Genomic DNA, 13553 nt, shown 5'->3' with positions numbered 1-13553 from the left:
ACAGGCCATAACTAAACTAGCTACGCCATCAAATATCTAATTAAAAGGCTTTTTATTCGGTTTATTGGTTGCAACCCAGCCTCTCATTAACTATGTACAAATATGCACAATGTTTTTATGTACTAATTAATGAGATACTGGGTTGGACTTGACCATATTCTACTGTGGAGCGCATGCTACCGCCCACCACACACTCTTCTACAACTAAATGAACCGTCAATATGTAAATGGACCAATGAACCGTCAATATGTAAATCTGCAAACCACGATTGGATGGATTGGTACTCCAGGTTTGACGATTTGGCCCCTCCTTTACATGAATGAATGAATGAATGGAATTTTCCATTATCTCGCGTTCAGCAAGTTACACGACTACGAGACTGACGATAGCACAAGAACGAAAGATCTCATCTCACATTTATTTTAGGTGAGTAACATTATCGAACGTTGGCAAATATCAATATTAATTGTATTGACAATTGCTATGTCATCGTTGCTCTTTTTCCTAACAATGCATTATTGGAAGAGGAATTGCAGCGGCTAGTTGGAAGTTAGCCAACGATTTTGCTCGCTATCAAATAGCTCACGCTAGTGCAATTAAATTACATGTTAGAGATTTGAGTACGAGTTGTTGCTATAGATACACTTGATCAGTAATGTTTCAGCAACGTTAGCTATTGCTAGCGAAGTTATTGAATTGGCAATTTCCAGATAAATACAAGCTAACTAACGGTAGCTAGCAAGCTATAAGTTAGTCATTATACGTTACCCTGGCCTTTAATGTTAACATTAGCGAAGTCGGTAAATGAGGCAATGGTAATAACACATGAATGTTATTGAATAAGGTTGCTTATAGAAAATATCCTAGATGAATACACTAGTTAGACTGGAGTTGAATCTTGTTCATATGCTGACACGGAATGTGTCTTAGCTAACTTAGCAACTGAGCTGATGCCTCAGGGCCAAGAACACTTTCAATTCATACAAACGGATGCGTTTGGGGTAGCTACATCCAAAGGACACTGATTAGCGCTAACCCTTTAACAGTACTAGCTACACGCCCATTTTACTCGAGTAGTAAGCATTTTTACATTTACATTTTAGTCATTTAGCAGACGCTGGCCCCCCGTGGGAATCGAACCCACAACCCTGGCGTTGCACACACCATGCTTGCGTTGCAAACACCATGCTCTACCAACTGAGCCACAGGGAAGACCAAGCAGGTTGTAATAAGTGGGAAACTCGGACAGTACTACTTGAACTGGGAGCAACGACTTGTGCTCTTTATTTAATTTTTATTTAACAGGGCAAGTCAGTTAAGAACAAATTCTTATTTACAATCACGGCCTACTGGGGAACAGTGGGTTTACTGCCATGTTCAGGGGCAGAACGACCGATTTTTACCTTGTCAGCTCGGGGATTCGACCCAGCAAATTTCGATAACTGGCCTAACGCTCTAACCCAGGTGTGGGGAACCTTTTTGCCATCAAGGGCCATTTGGATATTTATAAATTAATTTGGGGGCCATATTATTACAATTGGCTATTTTCGGCTTCATTCATGTGTTAATGTGACTTTAATCACTGACATTGGTTTCATAGTTTAAATAGGACTTATGTTTCTTGTGTCCTTGAGTATTTAGAAAAGTGCTAGTCCTATTTAAATAAATATTAGTATTGTAAATAATGTTGTTATTTTGGTTACTTGTTCAAACTCGCCTCTAATGCGATGGCTGAAACGGCTTATCTTTGACGAGGCGTTTGATGTCAGCTGCCAGTGAAGATGACTCTACTCGCAGCTGGTTTTCCAGGTTTGTGTCAGTCAGTCTTGAGTGGAATCGAGTCTTTGCAAGAGTCAGTTTGGAAAAGAACTGCTCACGGCAGTAGGTCGTCCCGAACACAGATGCAAATTTAAGTGCATGTCTCCTCAGAACAGGAAAATGCTCAGCACTAATGTACATTTTGTAGAACTCAATGAGAGGTAGGTTGTTGTACCTGGCTTTGAGCTCGTCTTTGCTTTGCAGCTCAATGACGTCGTGTTGTAGGCCATCCGGCACATCCGCTTGTTCAACGTTAAACGGGGTTGCAAATATGTTCAACTCCAGTTGTTTACTTTTTACATCCTTAAACAGTTCACAAAATGACTTTGCGAGTTTTCCACACTCAACGGCATATTCCCACGTAATCTCAGGCTCTTGTCCTTGCGGAGTAGGAAAATGCACTGTGTTACCCCTTTCAAGTTGGACCTGCCACAGTTTTAATTTCGTACGATTTCACGTTTGACAGCAGATCGCTGAGAAGCTGGTTCGTCCCTTTGAGCTTGACGTTCAAGTCAGACAGATACTTGGTTATGTCCACCATGAAGGCCAAATCACACATCCATTTGTCATCACTCAGTTCCGTGACAGGTTTCCCCTTCATCGCCATTAATTGTTTACGACATCCTTCAGTCCGTAAAACCGCGCGAGCATATTTCCACTGCTCGACCATCACACCTCACAGTGGAAAACAAGATCACCATACTCCGATTCAAGATCACTCAATAGCTCCTTAAATTGGTGGTTATTCAGCCCTTTTGCTTTTGATAAAAATTGATGGTCGACACTACAGTTGCCATTACATTGTTCGGCTTCAGGGACTGTGCACACAGACTTTCTTGATGTATGATGCTGTTGCATACAATTAAATCACTTGGATCAAGACTGAGACAACTCATTTATTTTTTCACTAATGTGGTTAACCTCTTTTTCGAGCTGGCTCTCCATCTATATTAAGGCCATTTCCTTTTTCAAATTTACTCATAGCTGAGACAAGTTTCTCACACAAGCCCTCACCTCTGGTGGTGCCATGCATGGCTTCCAAAGACAGCAATTCCTCCCTTGTGTCAAACTCGGCGGTAATCCCACGCACAAAAATGGCGAATTGGGCAGTATTTGTTACGTCAGTCGTTTCATCACATGCCAAAGAGAACCTCGACATCTGGATTTAGGATTTTGATAATGTTATTATTGTGGGAAAACGACATCTAGAGTTTGTTTGATATGATATGGATATGATATGATATGATATGGATATATATATATATATATATATATGAATTGGCTTGGGGGCCTGATCAAACGGTCTCGTAGGCTGTATACGACCCGGAGGCCGGACGTCCCTCACCCCTGCTCTAACCAGTAGGCTACCTGCCGCTTTGAGCTTGTTGAGAACGCCGATTGGCAAATAAACAGCATCAACCATAAACTAAAACTACAGCTTCAGTGTACACTACCGTTCAAAAGTTTGGGTTCACTTAGAAATGTTCTTGTTTTTGAAAGAAAAGGACACTTTTTGTCCATTAAGATAACATCAAATTGATCAGAAATACAGTGTAGACAGTGTTAATTCTGTAAATGACTATTGTAGCTGGAAATTGAAGATTTTTTTAAATGGAATATCTACATGGGCGTACAGAGGCCCGTTACCAGCAACCATCACTCCTGTGTTCCAATGGCACGTTGTGTTAGCTAATCCAAGTTTCTCATTTTAAAAGGCTAATTGATCATTAGAAAACCCTTTTGCAATTATGTTAGCACAGTTGAAAACATTTGTCCTGATTTTAAAGAAGCAATAAAACTGGCCTTTAGACTAGTTGAGTATCTGGAGCCTCAGCATTTGGTTGATGTCCTTGGTGATCTTTTTGGCCTTCCTGTGCTATAGGTGTCCTGGAGGGCAGGTAGTTTTCCCCCGGTGATGCGTTGGGCATACCGCACCACCCTTTGGAGAGCCCTGCGGTAGCAGGCGGTGCAGTTGCCGAACCAGGTGGTGATACAGCCCAACAGGATGCTCTCAATTGTGCATCTAAACATTTCTTCGGTCTCCTGAGGTTGAAAAGGCGTTGTTACGTCGGTGTGGATAGGGGAGTGCTGTTTTGTTGACGTTGAGTTTGAGGTTATTTTCCTGGCACCACTCTCCCAGGGCCCTCACCTCCTCCCTGTAGGCTGTCTCGTCATTGTTGACCATGGACCCTTCTGGCTCCTGTGTTGAGGATCAGCGAAGTGGTGTTGTTTCCTACCTTCACCACCTGGGGACGGCCCGTCAGGATGTCCAGGACCCAGTTACACAAGACGGGGTTCAGACCCAGGGCCCCGAGCTTAATGATGAGAATAGAGGGTACTATGGTGTTGAATGCTGAGCTATAGTCAATGAACAGCATTCTTACATGGGTATTCCTCTTGTCCAGATGGGATGGGGTGATTGCATCCTCTGTGGATCTATTGGGACATTTTGCCTGTTCGATTGCCTTACGGAGAGAATAACTACACAATTTGTATTCGGCTATATTCTCAGTCACCTTGCCATGGTTAAATGCAGTTGTTTGCGCTTTCAGTTTTTCGCGAATGCTGCCATCTATCCGCGGTTTCTGGTTTGGGTACATTTTAATAGTCACAGTGGGTACAACATCTCCTATACACTTCCTGATAAACTCAGTCACCGTATCCGTGTATTTGTCGATATTATTCTGAGGCTACCCAGAACATATCCCAGTTCATGTGATCAAAACAATCTTGAAGCATGGATTCCGATTGGTCAGACCAGCATCGAATAGACTTTAGCATGGGTACTTCCTGTTTGATTTTCTGCTTATAGGAAGGGAGAAGCAAAATGGAGTCGTGATCAGATTTGCCAAATGGAGGGTGGGGGAGGGCCTTGTAGGCATTTCGAAAAGTTGAGTAGCAGTGATCCAATATTTTACCAGCGCGAGTACAACAGTCAATGTGTTGGTAGAACTTCGGTAGTGTTTTCCTAAAATGTACTTTGTTAAAATCCCCAGCTACTATAAATGCGGCCTCAGGATATGTGGTTTCCAGTTTGCATCAACTCCAGTGTAGTTCTTTTGAGGGCCGTCGTGGTATCATCTTGAGGGGGAATGTACACGACTGTGACTATAACCGAAGATAATTCTCTTGGAAGGTAATGTTGCGTTTGTGCACCTCGTGCTCTAGACTAATGGTCTATATATAATCTCCCCATCTCTTCCCCTCCAGAAATCTACTCAGCTGCTCATCAGCACTTGATCTACTGACCACTACAATCTTCTTACAACTAGCTAAGATCTCACAGCTCCGTTCTACATCTGCTACCTATCTGAAATATACCATGGCCAAGCAGCAGATCAGGTACTGTCACTGTAGGTTTCTCTATCTCATACTGTATGTGCAATATCTAGATGTTACTAACCCAAGAAAATGAATCATCAGTACAGTTTTCATAAGGGCATGCATCCATTATATTTTATCTATTTCAAGTGCGTTGAAGTTCTGTGATACGCCAATCTGAACATAATCTCAAACTGTTTTTTCCAGCCTTACCGCTAAACTGATTAATGGTGGTATTGCTGGCATTGTGGGGGTTACCTGTGTGTTTCCCATCGACCTGGTAAAGACCAGGCTACAGAATCAGAGGCAAGGCCAACAGATCTACAAAAACATGTGAGTCCTTCACTCTGTCCTCCCTTCTCATGTCATGCCGTGTGACTGCATAGCTAAATCTTGATCGTTTATTGGATGATGATGATGATAATAACAATAATAAGAATTATTATTATTTAAAAAACCTCAAAGGCATGGAAGGATGACACTACCAGACCTGCCAACTTGCATGCACTTTGCATTCCATGCACACAATTACAGTTTAAAGTAGCTGGTACTCAACCGTCTCAAGTTGGAGCTGAGCCAATCAAACGACTTGGGCGAGTTGGAAAAATCTCTAGCGCTCCGTCCAGTGGTCGTAGTACTATTGTCCTTCCACCAACTGGATGGCAGCTCTCCACTTCGTCCATTGATATCACTTATGTGTGAGGGGGAAAAATAGAGAACGAATTGTTAACCAAATATATATATATATATATATATATATATATATATCATTTGTACAGATGGCGGCAGGTAGCTTAGCGTTTAAGAGCGTTGTGCCAGTAACCAAAGGGTTGCTGGTTCTAATCCCCAAGCCAACTAGGTGGAAAATCTGTCTGCACTTGAGCAAGACAGTTAACCCTAATTGCGCCTCCTGTAAGTCGCGCTGGATAAGAGCGTCTGCTAAATTATTCAAATGTAAATGTTGGTGTTAGTCAAGCACAACCACTATTTTGTAGTTGGCGCCTTAGTTATGGCATCATTACGATGAAGGTAGTTAGCTACAGAGTTTAGTTAACTAAGTGAGAATACTTTCTTGCCCGCTCATGCTTTGATCTCCGCAACGGTAGTGGGTGTGAGGGCATTGACGAGCAAGGAAACGTACAGGGTTGCGGTAGTTTAGTGCGCGTCGCTGCATGGATGGAAACAGACATGGCAGAGAGAGCTATAACGCTAATACTGTCCTTCAGAGAAAGTTGTTAGGCCTACTAATCTGAACAGTCTATGTTCATTAATCAGTACTTGATCTGTCCTCTTGATATAGCTGTATGTCAACAGTAGACTGGTAATGATGTGATAATAGTCAGTTCACCAATGACAACAAGACATGCTGAATGAATGGGAGCCTAGTAGTCGGACCTAACTTGATGGATGAGGTCAGGGATAAAGATCTGCAACAAGCTCATATAGGCCTAGTTCAGTTGTTTCATATTCCAAATAGCCTACAGTAAACTAGAGTACTACATTGCATCCAGTAATTGAATTATTCCGAATTTTCTCTCCGAACAAAATTAAGAAGCCAGTTTACATTTTTACTAGACTATCCACATCGACACCTATTATTTAGAATAATCACTACCCCAAAATTTAACCTAGAAAAATTGTCATTGGGACTACAATTTTATTTAGGATCATACACAGGAAATGGCAGTTGGAGTTTTTCCTTCGTGACCGTAGGCCTACATTAGCACCACCTTGTCGGAAAATCCTAGGGAGAACCCTGATTGAACATTTAAACATATTTCTAGTTGACTACTGAAGAGCAGGCAATTACCAAGTACCCATGAGTCTATAGCCTACCATTCTTATTGAGGCAGTCTTTTTGCCAACATCATTATTAGGCTTAAAAGGTGCTCAACTGGTAAATTCTTCAAGGTTAGCAGATCTGCACTAAATATATAGGATGGGATATCTTGGTCAGTACTTCAAAGAATCGGGTTGCCATTGTGAAAGCATAGACTAATGCCAGGTTTTGAATCCGGTGTCTGTAATGACTGACTCCCGCCATTGTCCTATTCTATCCCGTTGAGTAATCCTGAGGAATGTGCGAGGGGAGATGAAATTTCCCTCTGCTCTGTGCACCCATTCAGCTGTCATCTCCACTCCAAGCCTTAAGCCCCTTGATGTTCCTTAGTTCTGTTTTACCTACATGGGTAGAAATGGCTGTACTTTGTATTTACATATTATTTGTTGGATGATGTCTTTTAAACTTTGTCATGAATGCAACTGTTCATGAAATAATTAGTAGTAATTAGTTGTTGTGAGAAATTTCCCTCATTCTAACATGTCTTTTCTCTCTCAGGATGGACTGCCTTGTCAAAACCGTTAGATCAGAAGGATACTTTGGCATGTATAGAGGTAAGAGTAATTCCATTTTTAGTCGTAGTTTTATAGTAGTGGTTCTATACCTAGTCAACAGGGGGGCTATTAGTGAATTTGCAACAAACTGATCAGAATTGAATTATATATTGACTTAAAGTATAAGCTGTCAAGTTGCTGTTCACAATTAATGCAGTTGCTCATTACTGATAGAAAAAAACAATATTCACGTGATCTTAAAAATTGATAGATTGTCACCACAATGTAGTGATGTTTATATGCATCCTTCATTATGCAAATTGTTTGTTACTTCATGCTCATTTGAATTTTAATTGAATGATAAATGGTAGAATATTCTCCATCAATCCTTATAAAAGGAAATTGCCACATTTTCAATTGATCACATGATCAGTGTTCAGTGAAATGCATTACTATAGTCTTACTGAAACTGAATATTGTATGTAACACATTTATGATGGGCAACAGTGTCTATTGTGGAGAGGAGGTTGGAGCCTGTTTTATGGGGCTCCATTTGTGTGAGGAATGCTTGTTTTTTTTGCATCTGTGTTTTTCATATTACAGACGTGGATCCCCCTGGGATATTGAGAGGCTAGCCGATATGGCGCAGCCACGCTGGAGGCAAATCATTTAATGGTTCTTACTACACTGCTCTATTTCAACTAGGCAAACATTGTTGTTTTCTTATGTGCTATTTGTGAAATATTTTGCTCCTTCATGTCTTTATACAACTTATTCTCACCTCTCCTGTCGACTCTTGACTTTCTCTGTTCGTTCACCAACACTTGTGATCATTGACATTCAGTGTTCTTGGGAAAATGTGTATCGTAGTAGTTGCTAAGGCTACCTTCATTCTCGTCTATCCATTCCCCACTGGCACGTAGACTAGCCTACACCTTAATCTAAAGTCTTCTTCCCACATAGTTTTCTAAAGAAATGTTGGTCTTTCTTACATTTGACTAGCTTAGCTTTTCACATTCTCAATTTATTTCCCATCCTCTCTGCATGCCCTTTTCTGGTCTCTTCTCTCATTCATGTTCTGCTTTCATCATGTTTCTCATGTTTTAATGTAACTTATTGTCTTGACTTGCTCGTGATGATTTTTAAGGTTTGACTAATGGTCAATTGTTTTGTCTTCAGGTGCTGCTGTGAATCTGACCCTGGTCACTCCTGAGAAGGCCATCAAACTAGCCGCAAATGACTTCTTCCGGCAGTATCTTAGCAAAAATGAGTAAGTGACCGTTTACATTTCTGCCATTTAAAGACAGTAGATTAAGAGGAAGACTGATGTAGTGTAATAGATGTATAATAATGTGTCCAACTAGTCATTGACGAGACCAATCCCATGCTTTCTAATCTGATTCTTTGTTGCAGGAAGGGCTTGACAGTGTTTAAGGAGATGTTGGCAGGTTGTGGTGCAGGCATGTGCCAGGTTGTCATTACTACTCCTATGGAAATGCTCAAGATTCAACTTCAGGATGCTGGAAGGCTAGGTAAGCAAGGTCACAGTATTTTCCTGATTTGATTGATGATGGAAGGTTATGCAAATATATTAATGTATTTTTGTTGTTCTTCATCCCAGCAGCTCAGCAGAGAAAGCCAGCCTCGATGTCACCCACTAAGCTGGCTGCCACCAGGGTGCTGAGCAGGTCCTACAACGCGGGGCCCAGCACTGCAGCCAGTGCGTTGTCTGCTACCCAGATCGCCCGGGAACTTCTCCGCACACAAGGCATCCAGGGCCTCTACAAAGGCCTCTGGGCCACCCTCATGAGGTAAGGGATTGTTACACATGAATGTGACTCATGTGAAGTAAAATGTTTTATGGGGCGCTGGGCTAGAAAACAAACAGGAATATAACTTATATAAGTTTAAGAACACCAATTCATTCTAGGGTTTTTCTTTATTTTTACTATTTTCTACATTGTAGAATTATAGTGAAGACATCAAAACTATGAAATAACACATATGGAATCATGTAGTAACCAAAATAGTGTTAAACAAATCAAAATATAGTTGAGATCCTTCAAATAGCCACCCTTTGCCTTGATGACAGCTTTGCACGCTCTTGGCATTCTCTCAACTAGCTTCATGAGGTAGTCCCCTGGAATGCATTTCAATTAACAGGTGTGCCTTAAGTCAATTTGTGGGATTTCTTTCCTCCTTAATGCGTTTGAGCCAATCAGTTGTGTTGCGACAAGATAGGGGTGGTAAAACAGAAGAGAGCCCTATTTGGTAAAAGACCAAGTCCATATTATGGCAAGAACAACTCAAATAAGCAAAGCGAAATAACAGTCCATCATTACTTTAACCTTTCTGGCGCAGGCGTTCCGCTAGCGACCCACCTTGACAACATCCGGTGAAATTGCAGAGCGCGGAATTTGAATTATAGAAATAGAAATATTTAACATTCATGAAAATAGAAGTGTCATAAATCAAAATAAAGCTTGTTAATCCAGCCGCTGTGTCAGATTTCAAAAAGACTTTACGGCGAAAGCACACCATGCGATTATCTGAGGACAGCGCCCCGCGTACAAAAGCCTGAAAAATATTTTTCAACCAGGCAGGTGTGCCACGAAAGTCAAAATAACAATTATAATAAATGCCTTACCTTTGAAGATCTTCTTCTGTTGGCACTCCAAAAGGTTCCAGCTACATCACAAATGGTCCTTTTGTTCGATAAAGTCCTTCTTTATAACCCCAAAAACTCAGTTTAGCTGGCGCGCTTCATTCAATAATCCACCGGTTTCCCTCCTTCAAAATGAATCCCAAACGTTACCAATAAACTTCTCCAAACAAGTCAAACAACGGTTATAATCAAACCTCAGGTACCCTAATACGTAAATAAACAATACAATTTAAGACAGAATCGTTATTGTCTTTACCGTTGATAAACAACAAAGAAAGCACTCTCATCCACGTGCATGAAAACACTACAGCCAAAATGGGAGCCACTTAGAAAAACTACAAATTCTAGCAAATTTTTCCAAAAACAAGCCTGAAACTCTTTCTAAAGACTGTTGACATCTAGTGGAAGCCCAAGGAACTGCAATCTGGGAGGATTTTGCGTCATAATAATCATGACAGCCGTTGGAAACAGTGGTAGGCTGAAATTATTTTTAAAAAATTGGATGGTTTTCCCTCGGTTTTGCCTGCCATATCAGTTCTGTTATACTCAGACATTATTTTAACAGTTTTAGAAACTTTAGAGTTTTCTATCCATGCATATCCTAGCTTCTGGGCATGAGTAACAGGCAGTTTACTTTGGGCACGCTTTTCATCCGGAAGTCAAAATACTGCCCCCTAGCCCAAAGAGGTTTTAAGACATGAAGGTCAGTCAATCCATAAGATTTCAAGAACTTTGAAAGTTTCTTCAAATGCAATAGCAAAACCTTTCAAGCACTATGATGAAACTGGCTCTCATGAGGACCGCCAAAGGAATGGAAGACCCAGAGTTACCTCTGCTGCAGAGGATAAGTTTGTTAGAGTTACCAGCCTCGGCAATTGCAGCCCAAATAAATGCTTCGGATGTTCAAGTAACAGACACATCTCAACATCATCTTTTCAGAAGTGTGTGTGTGTGTGTGTCAAGCCTTCATGGTTGAATTTCTGCAAAGAAACCACTACGAAAGGTCACCAATAAGAAGAGACTTGCTTGAGTGAAGAAACACGAGCAATGGACATTAGACCGGTGGAAATTTTGTTATTTCGTCTGATGAGTCCAATTTTGGTTTTTGGTTCCAACCGGTGGAAGAGTTGGGTAACATCTCACAGCAAGAACTGGCAAATCTGGTGCAGTCCATGAGGAGGAGATGCACTGCAGTACTTAATGCAGCTGGTGGCCACACCAGATACTGACTGTTACTTTTGATTTTGACCCCCCCCCCAAATTTCTGTTATTCACATGTCTGTGGAACTTGTTCAGTTTATGTCTCAGTGGTTGAATCTTGTTATGTTCATACAAATATTTACACATGTTAAGTTTGCTGAAAATACATGCAGTTGACAGTGAGAGGACGTTTCTTTTTTTGCCGAGTTTATTTACCAACCAGTAAATCACTTGTTTTGTGTTTCAGAGATGTTCCCTTCTCCATGGTCTACTTCCCACTATTTGCCCACCTCAACCGGCTGGGCCAGCCCTCTCGAGATGAATCGGCACCCTTCTACTGGGCTTTCTTCTCTGGCTGTCTGGCTGGCTCTACCGCAGCTGTGGCAGTCAATCCTTGTGATGGTGAGTTCGTAGTCTCGGTTTGTGACCCACTTTTATTAAGCTAGTGGAATGTGGGTTTGATTTACTGCTGTAGTTCCTGCTATAACAAGTTCTCGCACTTTATTCCAGTTGTGAAAACGAGATTGCAATCTCTTAACAAAGGCGCCAGTGAGGAGAGCTACAACGGTGTGGTTGACTGTGTCAGGTACAGTCTTTTTATCACTCTTTTAATACTTTCTATTTTCCTGCCTTTGATCTTTTTGCAACTTCACAACCAGTGAGGTCTACAATAATTGATTTACACACATTCCTGCAGTTCAAGCAGTGATTTATTTACTCTCTGTCCCATGGCAGTAAGATCATGCGTAAGGAGGGTCCCTCTGCCTTCCTGAAGGGAGCAGGTTGCAGGGCGCTGGTCATCGCTCCTCTCTTCGGCATCGCACAGGTCATGTACTTTATTGGCATCGGAGAGTTCATCCTGGACCTGTCCCCTTTCAACTAACTACCTGTCTGCATGAGATGAGCAACCCTGCCTGGCTGTGCATGGGACTCTCACACGTCGGATGAAAAGTATCTCAGCAAAAGATTGGCAGCTATACACCGTCAGTATATATTACAGAAAATAAACCCATGTTAGACTGTTGAGGTGTCAGAGCTTTGGAGCCTGGAAAAGACCGGAAAACCTCCTGTATGGTCTAATGGCTGTACTGCACTTCCTCTAAATGTTTTCCTGGCTTATTTAATGGGCTGTGACCAATGTTTTCGCCAGTTTGCTGAACTGGGGACCGAGAACTGCAGCAGTGGCTCTGCCTGGGGAGTCCCTCTGGTTCCTCTTTCTCTGTGAGGGACAGGAGGTTCAACACAACCACTTCAACACAACCAAGGACTGAAGGCCATTTCACACCTATTTCTTTTAGTAATTCATTGGTTGTCTGAAATTTTTGGGGGGATAATTTAAGATTCCACTTTTGTACTGGTGCTTGAATGCAATAGTGTGGAGTAAAGAGATTTTGTGTGGGTATTTCAAAGCCTCAATCATGTACTGTATTTGCAATCATGTGACTTCAAGCCTTCTAGTAATCCGATTTACATGTCTGAATTGTTAAATTCACTGTGGTCAACTGAGGAGGCCAGAAATCTCTCTAAATATTCTAGAAGTAGCTTTTTAACTTTTTTTTATTTAAAGAAACACATTTTTTTTACTGGCACCATTTCACCAAGGTTTAGTTTGAGATTGATGGACCAAGCACTTAATGGCTATTCCACAGCAACACCTCATGGTTTGTTGCCAGACAGATGACCCCATCATGGTTTAATGAATTGTCAGCACTGTTAATCTTTTTTTTGAATTGTTTTTATATTCTAAATACTTGTGAGATTAATTCATATAATGTAGTATATACATTAGAGTTGTGGAGTGTTCTGTTATTGTCCATGTTACTTCAGGGATATATATATATATATATGTGAAGACTTAGATTAGTTAATGGTCATTATTTAGGTGGTTTTTTTTTAAATTAATAACATGCCCCTAAATTCCATGCAAATAGTTTTGTATTTTCCTTATGAGTGGATTGGTATTTCTCCCCACTGTAAGGAAGCAATACTTTATCCAGACTGACTGAGCCTGCCAAGTGGCATCACTGATTCTATCTGCACCCAGGTAATCTAACACAGGAAATGACTGTTACATTGGTTTGTATGGTGTATTTCTAGTTTTGTTTTCAGTATATGTTTACCAAATAAACATCTAACATCTGTCTGCTCTTAACTGGGTTGAATAGTCTTTCATTTATTTGAGCTTTCTCTCAGGATATCCCAAACATTTTAAAA

At 41.1% G+C, this 13553-nt stretch overlaps 1 protein-coding gene across 2 annotated transcripts; it reads left to right on the top strand.

Annotated features, from left to right (window-relative positions):
- Positions 1-280: 280 nt before the first annotated feature.
- LOC106582726 (mitochondrial glutamate carrier 1) lies at positions 281-13491 on the top strand. Of its 2 annotated transcripts, none has more exons than XM_014166098.3 (10): positions 281-427; positions 5030-5161; positions 5348-5473; positions 7479-7534; positions 8654-8744; positions 8888-9006; positions 9099-9285; positions 11587-11741; positions 11850-11925; positions 12075-13491. In XM_014166098.3, the coding sequence occupies exons 1-10, from the start codon at positions 333-335 to the stop codon at positions 12220-12222; spliced, it is 1185 nt and encodes a 394-aa protein (XP_014021573.1). In that variant the 5' UTR covers positions 281-332; the 3' UTR covers positions 12223-13491. The 2 variants fall into 2 exon arrangements, with proteins under 2 accessions (XP_014021573.1, XP_014021572.1); XM_014166097.3 differs by having other exon boundaries at positions 9096-9285.
- Positions 13492-13553: the final 62 nt, after the last annotated feature.

This window comes from Salmo salar, chromosome 22, assembly GCF_965601325.2.
Source record: "Salmo salar chromosome 22, fSalSal1, whole genome shotgun sequence".
Lineage (NCBI taxonomy): Eukaryota > Metazoa > Chordata > Actinopteri > Salmoniformes > Salmonidae > Salmo > Salmo salar.
Note: the sequence above shows the minus strand (reverse complement) of the source record. Positions and strands in the feature narration are given on the sequence as shown.